Raw genomic sequence first — 21,533 nt, forward strand, 5'->3', positions numbered from 1 at the left:
TCCCCCCTAAACTTGAATATTCCTGTATCGTATGGGATCCATTCACCGATGCTAACATTAAAAAACTTGAAAGGATTCAAAGGAAAGCCGTTAGATTTATTTTCTCCAAATTCTCCCCACTAGATTCTCCCTCTGACCTTACGGCAGCCAACAATATTCCAACCGTTCAGATAAGAAGGAAAACATTCCGCCTGGATTTTCTCTCTCAACTTGTTAACAACCAATTGGCCATTGACGCGACACTATATCTGTCTCCTTTAATGACTCGACAAACGCGCCATCACCACCCTCATTCCCTAACACCGTATTTTGCTAGAACAGATACATATAAATTCTCTTTCTTCCCTCGTACCATAGCCGAATAGAATTCCCTTACAGATCCCATGTATCGTTCTCAGTGATGTTTGTTGTTTTGTTTCTTTGTATTCATGTTCGCATTGTATTTCCTGCTTTGATACTATGTAACCACCCACCCTGCATGGACCTTCAATGGTCCGCAGTATTTAATAAATAAAAAAATAAATAAAATAAATTTGCAACAGGGCAAGTTTATTTGCCATCGTTATGGCTCGTAAGCGGCATTATGCAAGGATGCAAACACATTTCGCTGTTCTAGGCACCTCTTAGATTGTAAAAGGAACGCAAATGGTCAGCAGCGCAGCCGTAACAGAAAATCTGTGCTCGCTGTGATGTCCCAGAAGCTTGGTTGTAAACACTGTAAACCTGCTTGTCACTTTGCAAGTCTAGCTAAACATGATATGTTGATTGTACTGCGCGCGTTATCAATTTATTTCGCAAGTGCACTTGCGACGAAAGCCTTAAATCAGTGATCCGACACCGTTATTCATCAAACCTGCCTTCAGAGTCGCTAAAATTTCATTTGACTGAAGTGCGCGCGAAAGACCTGTTTGAACGGTCGCATTTATATATCTGCGCTGGTTAAAATTCAGTAATTTTATGTTGCCTTTCGAACACACAAAAATATCGTAAGCTCATAGAAAAAAAAATGTCTGGCAGTTAAGTGGTGTTACCACTTCAGGGCATCCCACAAAGGCAAGAATGCGTCATGCTACCAGTAAAATCGATTGAAACTGCAGTTGTAAACTGAATTCCAGAGATCTCAAAGCTCAAAGCCATACTCTGGAAAGATCGAGCTTGATACGAGCCACGGCGTACAAGTTCATTGTCATTATTGCGGCCATTCTGAGAATCTCGATGGGTCGCCGCTTTCTTTTTGCCGTAGTAATGAAACTTATTGCCGCTTCCATGCTATACATTGAACGTTGAGGAACCGAACTACAGCATACCACTCGTGCCAGCGCCTTTCGTGCGCACATACGGCGCGAAAAAGGTGCGAAGCGCGCCCACAGTGTGCATTCTCCCGGATCGCTCACCGGAGCATCCCCACTAGCAGCGCGACGCTGTCGCCACCTACATGTCGATCTCGCGGCGAATAAACAATGAAGTAGGGCGTCTCGATTCACGCGCGTCTCCGCCGCACGGAAGCTTTGGCATTAAGGCCCCCGAGACCCGGCCTGGAGCAGTGGAACGCGGTAAACTTAAAATGATTTAAGCAAACCTTGGCGTTTTAGATGCAACGCATCTCATACTCGCCCCTCTGTCCATCCTGCGTCTGTCCGGCGTTTTCCGCACAGCTGCGCCTCTCCTCCTCTCCTCTCTCCGATAGCGAACACTCTCTCACAAACAGCTGCGGGTTGGCGCAGCGCGCTCTCACTCCGTTGCTAGGCGCCGGTGGGCGGCGCTGCGCTCGGCGCTGCGCGCGCTGCGCATGTGCAGTACTCTCTCTCTCCGTGCTCTCCTCTCCTTCGGGCGCTGTGAATATAAAGCGGCATGCCGCGCTCCGGCGGTCTCAGTCGACGGTCGTCCGCCCACCTCCCCTTCGCGTGAGAATCCCTGCTATAAGCGTAATCAATAAGATGGAAAACGCCAATGGAACCCCCCCATGAGATGCGTTGCATCACACCAGGGTTCCCGCGAGGGAAGGTGGGCGTAATTTTTACCTTGGGAAGGGCGCGACGCAAGAGGAACAACATGAGACGTTAGCAGGAAAGCGAAGGGAAGCATTTACTTGGCAAAAGTCGATAAAGACTGTCGTCTTTTGTCGACATTTGCAACGGAAGAAGCAGATACGCGGCCAATTTTTTTCAACTCGTTCTGGGGCCACCGTTCTATTTGTGTGGTCGGCCATGTGGGAGGATGATTGAGAAGCTGATTAACGCTATCGGTTCTTGCCCTTTCGGCCTGCGGCAGCGGTGGCGTCTGCTCTTCCCGCAGTACCCCAGAAAACACCCGCATGGCGGCGCACCAACCGCGGCAAAAATTAAGTAGGGGCCTTAGGCAAAATGGATGCGCCCTGGGAGGGCCGAAAACTTCTGGTATGTACAGATTCGCTGTGAAATACTGAAGTGTTTATTTTCGATATCTTTCAATATTTCCTAGGCCCGTTCAGATATCAAACTGGTTTACGCTCATCCATGTATAACGCATACCAATGTCTACAAATAATTACGTCGTTGTCACGAAACAATACCGTATTAGGCGAATCTCGATTCAGGACCAAATAACGAAACTTTTTAACGGATTACTTATGTGAATTAACGGCGTGGTTACACTGGCACTCTTTGGCATCTCCGGGTACTACTACCGATAGTGGGAGATATCAAGAACTTCACATTAACGTACCTGGATGTTTCAATGCAAATTGGCTTGCATCACATCAGCGCCCCTCATCGCTTATCAGTCTAATGGGCGTGGTGAGAGATGGGAGAGTCCATTTAGGGTTTTTAAACACTTGTCTCATAAAAGGTGGTTTATACATTCATCTGCATGTACAATCTCTTTCGGGGTTTATCTCCGTGGCAGTCGTCCACGTCGGCGCAGTAAGTGGGGTAGGCCCTGATGGGGACAATTTCTTTTGCAAACAACGAAATGTCACATGGAAAAACGAGCGCTACAAACGAGGACAGAAAAAGCGAATAATGACGAGACAGAAGCGCATCTGTGTCGCCGTTCTTCGCTTTTTCTGTCTTCGTTTGTAGCGTTCGTTTTTCCTTAAGCAATGAACCAACTAGCCCAACAGCATATTTTACTGTCACATGGAGGATTAGTGGCTATAGCCGCCAATGGGGTGATATTACTATGCAAACGATCCAACAGATTTAAATCTACGTGGGTGTCTGTTGTTTTTGTCTCTACATTTCTGCAGTCAGTGGCTGGACTCCTTCACCAAGCCTGGGAAAATTCTTATCGGCCAGCCTTCTGTCACCGTCGATTCCGAAGAGTTAAGAAAATACTACAAGCCCGTCCCGCAGTCCAATCAGAGTTTCTTCGCCAGCTGGGTACTGGGGGCCACTGAATGGCGCAAAATCATCAAACCCGACGACGATAACTTCGATCCGCTGTACACCGAGATCGAAGTGACCACCAACGGTACGTTGGTGATTCCCATGTTGTTCCTGAGACCCCCCTACTACAGAAAGGGCGGCCCTAGTGCGGCGAACGTCGGAGGAATAGGCCACCTAATCGCCAGGAGCCTGGCCAAAAGGTACGCTCAATCGCGGAGTTCATTCACTCACGGAAGCTGTTCTTGCACGCGGAGAGTCGAGTGCTTGTTAAAGCTAAATATTTGTGAAATGCAGGTGGAGCAATTTACGGAACTGTTAGCCAGCGCAAAAAAAAAAATAAAAATAAACAACGTGTGAAAAATGGGAGGCAAGTTGCGTGCTCTTTATTGTACTATAGATGGGGAATAAGCACTGCAAGCGCGGGAATATTGATTTGAATTGCCATCGCAGTAACATTGGAGGAGCGAGCGAGGAAAGGAGGATCCTCGGGGGTGGGAGGAGGAGAGAAGAACGTGTTACGTAGCAGGGGCGGCTGAACACTGTCGTCTTACGATGTCATTTGCAGCGGAGCAAGCAGGTGCGGGGCAAATTTTTGTGGTGACGTTGTCCAAGGGAAAAAAGGAGGACGGGGTTAAGAGCTGTGAGGCTTTTTAGGGTCATGGAGACAAAATGCCAATTTGGTCCATTCGAAAGATTGTCTCGCTAGAATAACCCTGACACCAGTTTTAGCGTAAACTTCGTTCAAATAAGCCACGAAATAATGAGGAGAACAGAAAATAGACACGGGAATCACCAGCCACCGTCCCGTTCTGAAGTTATGACAATGAGAAGCTCGTTGCCATCGGCCGAGGCCGGTAAAATCCAACGGTAAATAAATGGGGATTGTAAGCTTGCCAGACGAAGTATTTGCTCTTGAATTAAGTGCCTATTATTTTTATAGGAGTAAGAATGTTTGGCTAAGTGATGTCATTTACGAATGAACACGTAACCGTAGAAGCAGTGACTAGTGCGTACGGCGCGCACATGCCGGCCGACGCTCCACAACCATCTGGCGCGTTGGGCTTGTCTGGCACCACACTGGCCAACTGCCATAAGCTACACTGACACCTAACGTGACCACTTTTGTTAATCCATGACCAATGTTTCCCGAATCACTTACTAGCAACCGTAACAAAACTACGCCAGGTACAAATCTGGTCTGACAACCGAGCGCGGCCGGCGGCCGTGAGCGGAATCGCTGCGCCATTAAGGAAGGCTTACGGTAACCAAGGCAAAACAGGCATGTTTTACCGAAAGCGGCAACCTCGGTCAATATACCAACCTTAGTTTTAGGTACCTGCATACAATGCCTCACTGATGACGTCACGGAACATATAACCAAGCGGGAGAATTGAAATTTGGTTTAATCACGTAATTTCTTAGGGAATAAAACATAATTTGCTGCCGGCCTAACACACGCTGCGGATACTTTAAACACCAAATCTTTCGAATAAAGCATACTTGTACTTCGGCATCACGGCCATTCAAGGTATTCAGGGTTGGGTATTGCACTCAGCCTTCCCCCATAAATGGTCGGGGGGAAGGCATCAAATATGATATGTCTCAGCCCAGGCGGCGTATACTTTATTTCTGTTTCGTTGAAATGTTTGGTCTTGCGTACAAGCGCATTGAAAAGATGCATGCATGCAGGAAAAAGCGAAAGCCTACCGTATCTCCTGACCACTAGCGGGTATATATGTAACTGCCAGTAGAAGATATTACTAGCGCAATCGACTTGAAATGAGGCTGCCGTCAACCACCTCGAACAAAGATGTGTGTTTTTAACACCTGCTCTTAGGTGGTAGCAATTTCCTGGAATATCTGGGAGAGCTTCGACGACGTTGGCAGCACAGTCTTGGTGGTGGAACCGAGATGGCGTTAAAAGACGCTTTGTGACTGGCTGTGGCGAATATGAAAGGCAGTCGGATCAAGCTTTAAAGGAGCCATGAAGAGAAAACACAAGTTTGGTTCATTCGAAAGATTGCCTCGTTAGAACCATAACGACACCACTTATAACGCAAACTTCGCTCAAATAAGCTACATAATTAGGAAAAAAGGAAATGACCATGCGACCCACCAGCTCATTTTCCGCAACAGAACCTGTGATGTCACTTGGGAATGCTCTGCGATTGGCGGAGGCCGGCAAGAGCAAACGCATGTTAGGCAGGGCTTACAGCTTGCATAGCGAGCTAAATGCCCGTGAAACATACTGCACATTCTTTTTATGACAAAGAACGGTGGAGTAAACGGTTGAAGGTCCGAACGAACTCGCAAGCGTGTGCGCAAATGCGTGCGAAACTAGCGCCGGCCGAGCTCGACATCTCGCCGTCGCGCAGACGAATTTTCGGGTTCGAGGCTCTTCGGGGCCAACGAACCATTCCAGCACGCACAGCCGCGACCTTGCTTCGTATCGTAATCCCTTCACAGGAGGTTGGCCGTCATATCGCCAACCAGCAAAGGTAAAAATAGAAACGAGGGGAGTAAGGAACAGCAAGAAGCGACGAGATAGTGCCAGTCGTCGCGTAAGTTTCCAATGGTGTTGGCTTGCTGCTGTCGTTACGAGCTCGTTTCCAGTTTACAACCACTGAAAACTTCAGTTTGTTCAGTTACGGCAGGGACCCTTACGTTAGCTCACTCCTGGGACATGCTGGCGCTCGTCGCCGACTTCGTCAAATCGCTCTGACCTTGGGGAAGAAAATGCCGTAAACACCGCGCATTGACGCTCGTATCTTTCTGGTCGAAGCAGAGAGCTCGCGCGAACGGCTTCCCATACACGACACCGGCCAACTGGCATAAGTGATACTGCTGCTGAAATTGAACTATTATTAACCGTAATCAAAATACGGCACATACGTACCAGTCTATTTTCGTCCGTCGCGACGGGGCTGACGAGGCAGCGGTGCCGACGGCTGGGCGTTCGTCTGTTGTGGCTATCGCGGAATGGTCGCTTTCCCGTCCAACGCGTATCCCACAACTCTTGCCGCTCGTGCACTTAGAAGCATTGAGCGTTTTTGTGGTGTGAGGTTGTTAAATACAAGCCCGAGCTCCTCGGCGAGAGTTTTGTTCTCCGGATCAGGCGATTCCATGACTAGGGCTGCGGGTGCACTAGGTTTTACTAGTATTTTTAAAATGGCCGCCGTCTCGATCGACTCCCGCGTGTGGGTGCTATATGGAGTCGACATACTAAGTATCTGTTCCATGGACCGGCTCTATGACGCCATTGTACACGTCACGGAATGTTCAATTTTAGCGGGAGATTTAAAATTTTGGCTTAAATTGCCTTATTTCTCAGTGAATAAAGCATCATTTGCTTCCGGGAAAGCGCTTGGGGTACTACGAAACACCTAATCTTTCGAATAAAACAAACTTTTGTTTTCTCTTCATGGCTCCTTTAAGGAAGACGGCGACGATCGAGGGAAGTCGGGCTCTGCTGTGAAACGTCACGGGAAAAAATAAAACGGAAGCCGGAGAGAGAAATGAAAGCTCTAACTATTGATTTCTCTGAAAACGAAGCGTCGCTCGCTGGCTAACAGAATCCGAGAGCGCTACGAAACACGTGATCTTTCAGTTCAATCAAAAAATTGGCTCCAATCCACGCTGTGAAGGCGGTTGTAAAGCAAGGCCTTCACGCCCACAACAATTGCTCATGCGACGTCACTTGGAATATTCTGCCAGCTGTTACCTGGAATTCGCGGGGGCGGTGTCCCAAACGCAGCAGCAGCGTCGGCCACGGCTGGGCTGGAGCGGCGGACTGCAGCCCGGCCGTGAGTCAGGATAAAGAAAACGGAGAGGAACGTCTTTCGAAGGGTGAGGCAGCGGAACCTATAGCCATCCTGATGTGCTAGCTTGGGGCTGCGCCACCGCGCGACGCAAGAGCAGACACCAAAACAGTTCGGCATGTGAGCTTAGTGATTCCCATTTATACCGATTTAAAAAAGTTAGTTTAATAAGTTTGAGAATTGCGAGAAAGCTGAGGGAACTATTATAATCGCTATTTTTGAGAACTAGTGGCTCCTTTCGCCTTTTGTTGTACCTCTTAAAGCACAACCTAATTGGCATTCACCAATTTAGAAAACAGTCTCCTTCGGGGCAAACAGTGCGCAAAAGGTAGCATTTCTCTAGCGGCCAGTTGTCTGTGTGTGGTTTGTAGATTTTGTTTTGCCGCCCTGCAAACCAATCCTTAACGGATCTTGGCGTGTAGGACCGCTTAATTCCGTCGGGTGCGGGTTACCCAGGAGGTGCTGTTGAACAAGTTAATCAAGCCGTGCGAAGGAAGCGTGCAACGGACGCGAAGCTGCGCCAAAACAGGCCGAAAACAACCGTCGCTAAAGCAGACGACAAAGCCGTACCACAGACGCGCCTGCGGGCGAGCAGGCACGTCCGTGCGGGGAATGCTGGGCAAATTCGCCGCGCCATCTACAGTGTGCTCCGCGAGTCAAACCCTCCGCCCCCCTCTCCCCCCCCCCCCCTTCCCCACTCTTCCTCCGCCGCCTCCGGCGCGCTGGGAGTTTTTTGCCTCACACGCCGCGAAAGAACCATTGACGGGTGGAGCTAGAAAGCTTTGCTTTAAAACATATTCAGTCTTTAGGACCCCTTCAGTACAAAACCTTGTGTGCACGTTCATAATATTGGCCGAAACTTCTCAGCATCCACCACATCAATGCCTAGGGTACTCCAATTCCAGCAGCTACAATGGCATTCGCTATAATGACGCCGCTGCCAAGTCATCGATTCGCTCTGTAATGTAAACCTCGACCAAACGCGGGTTCTCCGTACAGGTATGTGAAACCCGGTGCCTCAATCCCGGTCGAGTGCTTGGGACCAGGGGGGACCCTGCTGGATGGTGTGGCGGAAAACCTCCTCGCCTACGCCTGCGTTCGTCCCGCCATGGTCACTACTAACGCCACGCGAGAACTGGACCTTCCACAATTGCCGTGGCTTACCCCAGATGGGGTGATGTACGTGTCCGCCTGCCTCAAGGTAGGACAGACCACCGCTAGCATGCAATGCTATACCGGCCCTGTTTACCTTATCCTGAGGTTATTTATTCACCCTTGTGGCGAAGGAGTGCTAATACTAGAAGCAAGGAGAACTAAAACTAGCAGGGTTAATGTGCGTGAAACGATCAGAAGGACACATAGACTTTGCTGATGATGGGGGCTGATTTTGTTATAGTTCTGTAGGAAGTGTTCCTTTTATTTAAGGTAGAGTAGTAACTAGATCGAGTGGTACGCATCGCTGTAACGAAATCTTCCGTTTGGGGGATAAGAACAGAATGATCCCGTGGGGTAAATTGTTAGACTGAAACAACAAAATCCGAGTGGGATTCAGAGGACACAAGTCCTCCGTGCAGTTACCGGTTAAACCAGGTCATACGCCTAAACGCATGCGACGCTTTTTGACTTCATTATATCGGTATTTCATTAGACACGACATAGTCGTGTGTGATCCCTAATAAACTGCCAAAAATGCAGAACTTCTAAGACTGCTAATTTTATGCACTTCAGGACTGCGTGAAAACTGACATAAGGGAGGCCGCGACGTGCAGCTTTCCGTTCGAGCTCATGAAGAACTTCGACGAGGCCTTCTCCTGCAAGTCCAAAAAGCCTTTGTGCAACATCCTCTAGGAGACACGTACACAACGGCCAGCCTGTGCCTTCACGGAGCACCAGATGTTTTTGCGTGCTTATTGGTATTGTTCACCACCGAAGACAGAGTGACGTTTTGGGGACTGTACGGGATGCCGTACAACGATAAAGTTGTTGGTCGGAAAGAACTTGATTAGTCGAACGAAATGCTATTTTGTTAAATACATATCGCGTATTTATGCACTGAATTCCTAAGTGAATTTCCCGACTGCGTTACGAGCGTGCACGTTAAGTTGCTATCGGCTTCGGAACAATCTATTTGTATGCTGCCTATACCGGGCCACGTCCGCAGTAGAGGCGAAAAACCAACCTATTACTTACCTATAGGGACGTAACTCTTTATTACAGGCACGACGGGTGGAAGCTCCCAGCTACACACGCAGAACTCACGAAGGAACACCAAACTACATGCCCGGGACCTTAGTAGGGACACCACTGAAATCGCCCTAGCGGCCCGCTTCGAAAGCAATCGCAGGACGCTGCGGACAGCTCCCCACTGTCGCCGCTGCTTTTGGGCCACGTTCACGACTGAAATTTACCTCTTGTATGCGTTCGTAATACATAATAATGTGCAGAAGTCACTCTGTTCGCAAATGTGGCGTATTTACGATAGTGTAAACGTTTCTGACGCGTTCTTAGTGTGGCACATTCGGTCTGTATGAGCGCCAGGTGTGTGTTACAGACCAGCGTCCCGAAGCCGGCAAATGCATGGAGCTGCTTTTAATTCCACTGTCCTTAAACCAGCGCCTCCGTAAGCAGAGTTTCCTCGTATGGCCATGATACGGCTATACACTATGATGTAAGTCGGTTATGTGCGCTCACATAATCTAGCCGAGCCCTCATAGCTGACAGCAGGCCAGTTACGCTTGCCAATATCGTATCTCGGATATTGATCCAGGACAAGCAATATGTCATAAACTTCACGAACATTCTACGAAAGAAGTACGCTGGATCATACAAAATTATACCCCGGCATCATCACGAGACAAACAATTTAATGTTAGGTCGTCTTGTCCTGAGGTGAGCGCTCGCAAACATTCACCATCTGCTGCATATATCCTCCCTGAGCAGCGTGGCGGCGAGCCGCCTATATAGTAACATCACCATTTGATACAGGGAGCCTGCATAAACTAGCATAAACTGAAATCAGAGGGCCGTATCAGATACGCCACTCTCGCAACGACACTTTTTATTCTTTGTGAACTGCTCACCCTTTACATTAAAACATGCGTCTGCGCCTATTTGTCAGCTGTTCGTTGAAGCCGAAACACCAAAGGAAAGTGAACGCGCAGCTTGTGTGTGTGATTACTAAAACGTTCACTCCTTGATTCGGTCCCGCATTCGGACACGACAGTTAAGCTTGCCCTCCCCCCAAGGCCTGCGGAATAGCAGCGCGTTTCGAAAGTTGTTGGGTCTTGTGACTCCTGTCTCGGTTAAGTTGAGACGAACGTCTTTAGTATCTACGAAATTGCATTGGCTTTTTGTAGCGTAAGCTACACTGGCTGAGGTTGAGCGGTTTCGCGTGTGCCGTGAAGGGCCGTTCTGCGCAAGCGCGAGAAGCATTGGATTGGTTTGGATCGGATTGGATCGGATTGGCTTGGCTCGGATTGGATTGGCTTGGATTGCAATTGATTTGGATTGGATTGGATTAAATTGGATTGTGTTGGATTGAAATCCAATCCAATTGGAGTACGGATGCTGAACCTTAGCTCACGCTACGTATAACATGGCATAGCCGAGCTAAGCCACTGCTAATTTTTTTTTCATTCCCTTAAGAGCTACTCTGTTTCTTGCTGACTTGCAGACCATTTGTTATTCCGTAGTTTCGTTAACTTTCCTTCGTTCTCGCTATAAGGCATGGGTGTGCACATATTTAACGACTCAGAGCATTTACACTATGCTTATGATTTTCGCGTGGCTTATATTCCTTGAAAAGGAACAACTGGTTATCAGGTATTGGGATAATCACATCTCCGAGATATATTTTACCACGTATACATTCGAAACGAAGCTGCATTCTTTGTACGCCCTGCCAGACGAAACAAACTTTTCACTGAGCCAGTAGCACGTCTAAACGAGGCCACAATACCATTCACTATTCACTTGTACCGGACGTGTTCAGAGGTGACAGTGGTGATATTGTCACGAAGCCAGGGACGACGCAGTTGTTTTGAAGGAAAACACATTTATTGGAGCGAACTTGTGCTCCCCTAACAACTCAAAGAATACACAGGCGGCGAAGCAGCAGTCAACAAAGTGACGTGTGCGGGCTAGCTTCGACGATCGGAATGCCGTGGCGTCTGCTCTACAGGCTTGTATCTTTCGGCACGAGTGTTTCTGGAACCGTCCATTTCCACCCAGAACATTGTAGATCAGAGAAGATTATTCTGGGCTAGTGACATTAGGGCGAAACAGTCTGCTTATCTGAATGAGATAACCCGTGCGGCATAAAAATAAAGAATGGAAGACGCGTTTTGCGGACACAGATAACAGAGCCAGGCGTGGCCAGGTGGTAAAAACAAACAATAAATAAACACATACATGGTTCGCGGCAATATCACGAAACAGTCTGCTTATCTGAATGCGATAGCCAGTGCGGGATAAAAATAAAGAATGCAAGACACGCTTCGCTTGACACAGATAACAGGGCCGGGCGTGGCCGGCCAGTAAAAACAGACAATAAATAAACAAACAAACGCATACATGGTTCGCGGCATTACCCCCCCTCTAAGAGTGCATCGACCCGATGCTAAAACAGAAGACAGTCCAAACAAACAACAAAAAAGTCCGTCATCTTGCATAGTAAGGTTTCAAGCGAACTACATGGACGACTTCGGGCCGCGTGCGTCGTCGTGATGTTCCGGAATCACCATCGGGGGTCACCTCGCAGGTAAGTTGGCCGACACGTCGTAAAATCTGGTAGGGTCGTAAAATCTGACACGTCGTAAAATCTCCTACACTTTACCATACAATGGTCACAAAAGGACATTGGCAAAACACTGTAGTTGCGGCACTTCAGAACCAGTTCTAAAGTTATGTATATCCGGTCCAGACGGGCGTGGCGTGTACCCTGGAAGTGGGTGTATTGTAGGCTTCTGGCTACCTCCATACATTCAGCAACATCCTCCACCCCGTATTCTACAATCTGCTGGCGTAACAACTCAGTGCTCGCATCCTTATCCCCCCCCCCCCCCCCCCAAGCTTTGAAAAGCATCCTTTCGTGCATCCGTACTTTCCGAGAAATGCTGACTCCAAGTGGCATCATTTCCTGCTGGGGATGGCTGCAGAGCACGCAATCATTAAAAGTCCGGCTGCTTGTCTTCTCACGTGCGGTTAATACAGAGTTAAAGTGCCCTATTAATATTATCATCCTATCATTAGATAAATGCCTTCCTGTATTCGCAAAAAAAATCTGCCCGCTCGTCGAGTAAATTAGGCGCATAAATACACACAATACGCCACTCAACGTTACAGAAAGACATATCGCACACCACAAACCTTCCAGGCAAACGGCCATAACAGATTGAACCACTAAACCAGGCGGCTTTCGCTCAAAAAGCACACAACCGGCCGAGGTACCGGCTGCATGACTAAAGCACACATAGTATCTCGCCGTGAAACGTCGCACCATGCATGCTCTCGGTCTCTGCCTTCCCCTGAACTTTGGATTCCTGAACTAACACATCAACAAAATGCTCAGTGAACAGTCTGTGCACTTGACTTTGCTTTCTTTTGCTTGCCAATCCCGTGACGTTACGCGTAGCTATGTTCAGGGCGGGGTCCTGTGCCATTTCAGTTCAATTAGAGGCCGAGAGCATGGCGCCCACCTTTCGCGTCTCGGTCGGGCTACGCGTTCCCTGCCGCTGCTGCACTGTCACCCGGGCTACGTTGCCCGGGCGGCGTGTCCGCGGGGGTCCTACCCGGCGGGATAGTGGGCCTGGCACTCAACGATAGCCGTCGCCCTTGAGTCGCCTTCACTGGTGGCTCTCCGATGTGCGCGTCTCCTGCGTCGTCTTTCTCTTCAGCGTGCGGACGCTTGGCTACACCCGCCACAGTCACAGCCATGTCCGCGTCCATGGTTTCCTCCCCTTGCACCAACGCTTCCCCGGAGGCCCCGGCGTTTGAGAGTCTTTCGTCGCTCTTATCCGGTGGTGGTGGTAGCACGCATTTATTTTATGTACAAGGGATACAAAGACGCCATGTTACGCTTTAGCGAATTTTGGTGTCTAGGGGGAGAGGGATTAGGTAATGGGAGTCGGGGAAAAAGTAGGATACATCCAATGGTACATCCAATTCGGTGTGAAATTAAAGGAAATGGTGAAGACCAGAGTCCTCGACGAAGTTTCGTAGAGCGACGAGCAGGCGCCTTTCTTCGCTCTGATTGGAACTGCCTGGATAAAGCCAATCATTTTAAGGCTCGGTGGGGTTACCAATCCCACGGGTTTGAAGGCTTGTTCGCGACAGTCGGCAAAACGAGGACAGTCCCACAAGATGTGTGCAATGTCATTATTGGCTGAGCACCGCGAACACTCGGGGTCATCTAGGCTGCCGTATTTTGTGGCGCAAAAGTGTGGGGTTCTTGCCGATCCAGTTCTAATCCTGTGAACGATCGTGTGCCATTTCCGGGGCCAATGCTGAGGTATGACTGGACGTTATCCTAGAGACGCTCGTAGTTACAATTTCCTTTACACCTTGCAGCGGGTGTAAAATTCCGAGCTCGAAGTAGGTGAAGGTTCCTCCGCTGTGTTTTCACAGTTCTCATCCGTCTGCTCATCCTGAGATGCAGGTGATGGCACTATGACCGAAGGAAGCTCAGGAGAATGTCCATGCTCAGAAGAGAAGGGGTAAGTAAGCCGGGGTGGTGCCGCTTTTCCCAGTTCATGTGTCCCTTGCGGCTTGTTGAGCAATTGCGTGAGCCTTACCATTGCCTGAGATTCCCGCGTGAGCCGGTATCCAGAAAAAGGTCACAAGACGTCCGCGGGTCCGCAGCGTGCTGTCGCGTTGCCGGATATTTAAGATGACCTCGGCGGTTTCATCTGGTCGTTTTAGACGGCGTAGGACATTGATCGCGTCTGTAAGAATCGCCGATTTTTTGAAACGTTCTTGCGTTTCTAGCCACTGAGCAGCTTTCTGAATGGCTATCATACTCGGCCATCCAAGGTGTCATGTTGTCTAAAAGGTGCACCTTATGCTTTTCATTGCATTCTGTACACACGAAGGCAGCCCCCGCTCGCCCAGTAACTGGGTCAACTGAGCCGTCGGTGAAAATTCTGAGAGCGGTGTTATACTCCTCGTCTAGCCGTTTAAGTCCCAAGGATGCTGGGTCAGTTTCCGTTGTTCGGCCCTCCAGCCATGAAGGCCGGTGCGGTGTCCAGGGACTGGAGCATATGCGGGCACATCTGCTGTCCACGGTGCTTGCGGAAACTGCCTTCTGGGTTCTTGCGGTTGCAGTCTGAGATGTTGCTTAATGATGCAACGTCCGGCTGGTGTCATAGCTAGGCGATGCTGCTGTGCTAGATGCCTGTCGGAGGTGAGGTCGGCAAGGGTGTTCATGCCAGCCTCCGTGTAGAGGTGCAAGCTTGGAGTCTGGGCTGGACTCTTCGCTGTTCAGCGTTCCGCGAATTTCCTCTAGGCGACATTGCGTGAGTCCTCAGAGTAGAGTTCCTGAGATCGAACACAGTCGGCCCCTGGCAGCGGCACGACGAACCGCTCCTATAGTGTGGATGGCGCTCTCGCGTCGTCTGCTTTTTCACGTTGCGTGCGCCGCAAGACGCGTGCTGCACACGACAAAACAACCAATATGTGTGCTCGTTTGGTAGTAAGCAATGACATAGTTACCTGTGCTTGCGAATTTCCTCTACAAACGCAACAATCGGCGGGCGTTGCAGGTTAATGTGCTGGTTTAATTCCACGAAACATCTTCGCCGTGGTCACCGCTTGAGTGTGAAACGTTGTTTCGACGCATTGCACTTTTCTTATTGATGAGCGCAATCGTCTGCCGTTTCGGGAACGTCAAAGGGTGCTTTTCGAAGGTGGCGTGGTGTTTTTTTAAAGGATAAAAAGTTTGGTACACGAAGCGGGTAAGAAGCGACAAGACCTGTGCATACCCGTGCATTTGCCACAATCCTTGAAAAATTACGCTGTGTCCTTATTTAAAAAAGCAACAAACAAAACAGTTACACTGCACACGACCCGTGCGCTATCGCCCATACATTACCCGAGACGTATTTTACGCCTGCAAGCGCCTGTCTGATCGAATTGTTCCCGTACCTTTTGAAAAATAAATACCATTTTTTTGTAGTCGTCGCTTATACTGTGTTGCTAATTTTACGCATTATTTAAAACACGTTTCTGTGGATGCGCAAGAGTATTTCGGGAGGATCTCTCTGTAAAAGTAAGCAGTTGTCAATTTGCGTCACTCCTATGGCATTACGTGGGCCATTTTTATGCATCCCATTTTTAAATCCCGACATGGATCACCTTGTCCAGAAACGTGTCTCACTCAGCATAACCAAATGCCTAATATGGTCACGTCTTAACGTGTTAAGGGGGACCTAAGTTTAAAGAAAGATGAAAAATCGCGTAATATAATGCACGTTGCTGCCCACAGGTGAGGAAGGTGCGTGTCATGGCTCGCTGGATTTTTTTATTTTTCCCACAATGCTTGCTTTCAATACCATTTTGAAAAAGGTGACCCAAAATTCCTGGACAATCTCGGACCAAAACGGGGTCAAGCAGTTATGAAAATACTGCCTTCTACTTGTTGAGGTACTGCTTTTTCACCGCTACGGAACACGCCACCTAGCGTACTTTCACAAGTAATACTGATAACCAACGTTTCGCTTTTCGCGTATTCTCATTCTCTTCTTCTTGGAACGTTGGCAGAGCCCCCCCTCCGAAAAAAAAGAAAACGAAATGCACAGAAATCTTTTATCCTTGCCTTTTTTCACCAATCCTCAAGAATTAAACGTCAACACAAAAGCGACGTTCAGTTTACAAAACAAAGTAGCTAACGGGAACCCGTTGCGCTGTCTCGTAACGAGAAATAAAAAGTAACTTTTACTACATCTGCAACAGGGCAACTCCATTTGCCATCTTTATGGTTCGTAAGCAACATTACGCAAGAATGAAAACACATCTCGCTGTTTTAGGCCCCTGTTGGCTTTTAAAAGGAACGCAAATGGTCAACAGCACAGCCGTAACAGAGAATCTGTGCTCACTGTGAGGTCCCGGAAGCTTGGTTTACACACTGTAAACCTGCTTGTTACTTTGCAAGTGCATCCAAACATGAGATGTTGATTGTACTGCGCACGTTAGCAATTTAATTCGCAAGTTAACTTGCGACGAAAGCCTTAATTAAGTGATCCGACAACATTATTCATCAAACCTGCCTTCAGAGTTTCTAAAATTTCATTTAACTGGAGCTGCGCACAAAAGTCCCATTAGAACGGTTGCAGTTACATCTCTGCGCTGGTTAAAATTCAGTAATTTTATGTTGCCTTTCGAACACACAAAAAATATTGTAAGCTCTTAGAAGGAATGTCGGTGCAGTTAAGTGGTGTTACCATTTCAGGGCATCCCACAAATGCAATGCGTCATGCTACCAGTGGAAGCGATTGAAACTGCTGTTGTAAACTGAATTCCGGAGATCGAGCCTTCCTAATTTGTTTCTATTTATGATTTTATTGAAGGCTCAAAGGCATAGTCTGGAAAGATGGAGCTTACTACGAGCCACGGCGTACAAGTTCATTATCATTATTGCGGCCGTTCTGAGATTCCCGATGGGTCGCCGCTTTTTTGTCGTAGTGATGAAAACTTATTGCCGCTTACATGCTATACATTGAACGTTGAGGAACCGAACTACAGCATACCTCTCTTGTTTGCACCTTTCGTGTGCAGATACAGCGCGAAAAAGGCACAAAGCGCACCCACAGTGTGTATTCTTCCGGGCCGCTCAACGGAGCATCCACATAGCAGCGCGACGCTGTCGCCACCTACATGTCGATCTCACGGCGAATAGCTCCCCTAGGGGAGCAGAGTCGCTCGTCCACCCGCCATCTTGAGTTCCAGGTTGTGCGGGAAAGCCACCCGTCTCGCATGTAGGAGCTGCCGCCGTGCAGCCGCGCCAGCGGCAGCGGCGAGGAGGAGTGGCGAGGAGGAGCGCGGACAAAAACGCGCACGATAGTCGGCCGCTTATCAGCTGAACGGCCGCTGCGGCCGCCGCTTCTGCAACCGTGGATGCTCAGTGGAGCAGAACTGACTGAATACGGGGTCGTGTGCGCAGCACTGAAAGCGGACTTTCCTGTCGAACTAGAACCCGCGGCATGTGGCAATCAGACGCGCAACTCTTGCTCTACGCTAAGCGATATACAGGAACTCTACCTCAGCGTCTCCTCCCTCCTCGTTAGCGTCGGCTTCCCTCGGTGTCGTCGCGGTAGTTCCCGGTGTCTCGCTACCACCCGTTCCTTGCGCTGCTTCCTCTGCTTCGCCGACGTCCATGAGGTGCACGGGGTCAGTGCGCGTCGTCACCGGCGCGTACGAGGGCACGCACTGCGCGGCGAGGTGTCCAAATCGCCGGCACTGGGTACAACGCGGCCCCTTACGCTCCCGGCGCACATGACCCTGTCCATTGCAGCGAAGACACTGCATAGGCCGGCGGAAAGCAAACCATTACCGCGCAACATGAACCCCACAAGGCACGCCGGACGGCGCGATGCCCGGGCCAGAGCCCTCTCCAGGACCCTGGAGGAAGACGACACTGTCCTCTACACAGACGCCTCCCTGCCCAAACACTCCACAAGAGCAACGGTCGCGGTAACCGGGTGGGACAAGCTGGTCACCTGCGCATCGATCAACACTCCATCTTCAGAGGAAGCAGAAGAAGTGGCGATAGCCCTCGCACTCCTGCAACCTAACGTCACCAAGATCGTTACGGACTCACAAGCTGCGTACAAGAACTACAGATCTGGCTGGGTGTCCCTTGCGGCTCTAAAACTCCTCGAAAAAGCTAGGCCTCCTAAACAAAAGATCGAATTAGTTTGGGTCCCGGCCCACTCCTCTATTGAGGGCAACGAATATGCTCATCAACAGGCCCGAGCGCTGAACTCCCGGGCCACCGAGGAGGAGGGAAGGGGATGGCAACCCATCACCAACTACACAGATATAGTCAAATATTACAGGGACGGTAGGAAGACATTCCCACACCCCCACCACTCCTTGACTAGAGCAGAACAAGCAATATACAGGCAAATACAGGCAGGCTCCTTTCCTCACCCCTGCCTCCAGAATAAAATGTACCCTGAAATCTACAAGAACAGATGCCCTCACTGCAATCTACTAGGCACTCTCCAGCACGTCATAGGAGAGTGCAATTTCTCCAAAGACCGCCCCCCACCTATACCCATAAGTAATTCGCCTACTATCCTCACCGTTGACGAGCGATGGGAGATCTTGCTATCCAGCCCCGCCCTGGAAGACCAGCTCCGGCTGATCCACAGGGGCCAGGCGGCCCTGGAAGCATATGGAACCCGTGAAGAGGGAGCCACCCCATCGGGCGCATAACGCGCTCTGTCTGACAATAAAAGTTGTTTCCTCCTCCTCCTCCGGCACCACCACTAGGACGAGCTCTCCCGCGACTTTTATATGATGTGGCAGATCGTCCAGCTTGATGCCCCTTTTCAGCTTGAGCCACACCGTCCTCGTCGTTGACACTTTGTCTGTAACGCCTTGGACACGCCAGCGTTCGCAATTCACTTAGGCCACTTTGCCGTACGGCGCGAGGGTGGCACGAATGTCTTCGTCGGCGACGCTGTGCAGCAGCCAATGCGGTTTCAGGCGTACCTGATGGTCTTGCGGGTCAATGATGACGCCCCGCCGGCCCTTCACCTGTAGCTCGGTGACTTCCAACATCCTCTTCGTCGCTTCGGCACTGTTGAATGTTATCGCCCAGACGTGGTTTATTTGGTAGGCGACAACCTCGGAGAGCAAACCAGTCCGTGCACGCGCGTCCCTGAAGTTTTCGACCTTGAAAGGTCTTGCTTTCACATCACCGTGCAAAAATAACGTGTTCACTACAATACAACCGGTGGGCAGGTGGGGCAGTATTACCTGATAATCCTCGCTGTCGCTTCCGTCAGGCCTGTTTCCGCGGCTCTGCTGAGCCGCCATTACCGCTCCGCCGGAGCTCATGATTCGCACGTCCGAACGCTAGGGCGACCGGAAGTAGAATGAACGCTGTTGTTCGCGGTGTACCCCAGAGGCTTCGAAAGCTCAGCGGTTTATATAGCCATAAGCGTTCGAAACTCCCGAAACTCTGGCGCTTGTCATACATCTTCCCGTTGTTTAGCGCAAACTATAGGTACATTTGAGGAAAAATATACGTAATTAACCGGCAGCGCCCGCGTTTATTTAGTTAAGTACGCCCGTTGGGTCGGTTAGCGCAAAATGTGGCAGTGCAACCCCGGTACGTGCGGGGAGAAAAGCACAAAGAGAACAGAACTCCTGCTGGCGCAATTTCAGGCAGGGGGCGCGCGAGCACTGCGAAGGCGGGAAGTTTGAAATGCGTTGGGTGGTAGCAGTGAGCGGAGAGCGGCGCTACAGCCCGTTGTGGCGAATTACTGCTCTGCTCTTTCGACAGCTTTCGCATTGAGTTGAACGGCTTTGAGTGGTACTCACTAACAGGTTAAAAAGTTGCCTCTGGCTGAAAAAAAGCAGCAATATTACTGGAGAAGAATAATCGATTTGTTTTGTCGCTATAAAATTTAAGCTCCAGGAAGATTTGTTTGTCAGGAATTATTTAGAAGCTTCATGCAAGATGAACAAGAAAACGATGCTACCCGTTTTTGTTGATTTTAGCTTCGAAACAAGAACCGAGCCAAGTAGGCGAGGAATGTCGCTAGTTGCAATGGCGCCGCCCACGGCGGTCCGCGATTGCAGCGCCAGATTTACCTCTAGTGTATGTTAGTATTAAACTCTTTGTCGTCTTCAGATGCACTCGTGAGACGCGCTCGTCTCGTCCTCTCCATCTTCGTCCTCGTCTTCTGAGCAAACTTATTCCTTCGTACGTCCAAACTAGCAAAAGAGTTTTGCTATTTAGGTCAGTGCAGGGTGCTGCATGCGCTCTGATAGCGACAACGCATGCGTGATGTCACGCACACGCGTTCTCTGCACAGCCAGGGATAAGTTAATTCCAGTAACAAACAATTGGCAGCCGTCGTTGCTGTAAGATCACGCAGTACACTTGCGTCGTGGCACAAAGCAGCCCACCGGAGCGCTTTCGTAAAGCGGGCTTCTCCTTTGAAAGAGTAAGCTGGAGGCGGAGCACCCTTTGCAGGAAGCAGGCTGCTCCGCTGGCATTTGCTGATGTTATTTTTTTAAATGCAGAGCATTTTAGGGGCTCGCCTTGTCGTCGTAGCTCGCTCGATGGACCCAAGTAAAGTCACACGGCGTTCAGTCGTAGCGGCTGTCGTGGCCGCGTCCCAAAGAGGCTTCGAAAGCCAAGTGGTTTATATAGTCATAAGCGTTCGAAACTCGTGAACCGCTGGCACCTGTCATACATTTCCCCGTTGTTTAGCGCAAAAAACTGCAGGTACATTTGAGGTAAATATACGCAATCAACCGGCAGCGCCCGCGTCCATTTAGTTAGGAACGCTCGTTGGGTTGGTTTTTACGATAGCGAGCGATAAAATGAAGGAATTCAGCTCACACTAATGCGTAAGTCTTGCAGGTAGCGCAGTTGTACGCAGCATTAGCGTTTTTCCACTTTCTCGCCTCACAGCGTTATTTAAGCCTCGCCACTGTACGAGAGACCTCAGCGGGATGGTTGTCTTCCTCCAGCGCACACGGTTCTGCTCTTATCGCCTTCCGCCGCCACGTCCCGCGCACATCTCCTTTCCCTCCTCGCCTACCTCTCCCCGTTACCGAGCCGCTGCTCCGTGCCGGGCGCATGCTGAAGGGGGCGTAGTTTGACCTTTAGCGCTCAAGGGCAAAACTGGTCACCCCGCCAAGACTCCCCGAGGTAGCGTAGTGTAGCTTGCGCTACAAAAAAGTCGCGGTGCAACGCCGACACGTGCGGGAAGAAAAGCAAGAACAAAAAGAGCCGAACTCCCGCTGGCGCAGTTTCAGGCAGGGGGCGCGCGAGCACTGCGAAGGTGGGAAGTTTGAAATGCGATGGGTGGTAGCAGTGAGCGGATAACGTCGCTACAGCCCATTATGGTGAATCACTGCTCTGCAATTCCGACAGCTTTCCCATTAAGTGGAACGGCTTTAATTTCATGCTCGCCCGAAGCTATGCCCGAAGCACTTGGTAGGCTTTTTTCTTAACAATTTTTCAGGACAGAGATCGGCAAATCGTCACTTGGCTCCTGGACTACTGCTACTACACAGCGCACTTCTTTAACACGAATGTTTTGTCCAGGCTTTTTGCAACACCAGTTCTTGATGATAGGGTGTCGGACATTGGTATTTCCAGCATCCTGGAAAA

At 49.8% G+C, this 21,533-nt stretch overlaps 1 protein-coding gene across 1 annotated transcript in view; it reads left to right on the forward strand.

Annotated features, from left to right (window-relative positions):
- Positions 1-9,189, forward strand: part of LOC144153419 (uncharacterized) — a 46,642-nt gene extending 37,453 nt beyond the window's left edge. Inside the window, exons 6-8 of the mRNA XM_077685066.1 lie at positions 3,227-3,565; positions 8,183-8,384; positions 8,912-9,189. Coding sequence (XP_077541192.1) covers positions 3,227-3,565; positions 8,183-8,384; positions 8,912-9,031 — 661 coding nt within the window. The 3' untranslated portion in view covers positions 9,032-9,189. The remainder of the gene's footprint in view (positions 1-3,226; positions 3,566-8,182; positions 8,385-8,911) is intronic.
- The last annotated feature ends 12,344 nt before the right edge of the window (positions 9,190-21,533 follow it).

The sequence above is a fragment of the Haemaphysalis longicornis genome, unplaced genomic scaffold (genome assembly GCF_048455015.1).
Source record: "Haemaphysalis longicornis isolate Haplotype H1 unplaced genomic scaffold, Haemaphysalis longicornis Haplotype H1 scaffold_9, whole genome shotgun sequence".
NCBI classification, from domain to species: Eukaryota; Metazoa; Arthropoda; class Arachnida; order Ixodida; family Ixodidae; genus Haemaphysalis; species Haemaphysalis longicornis.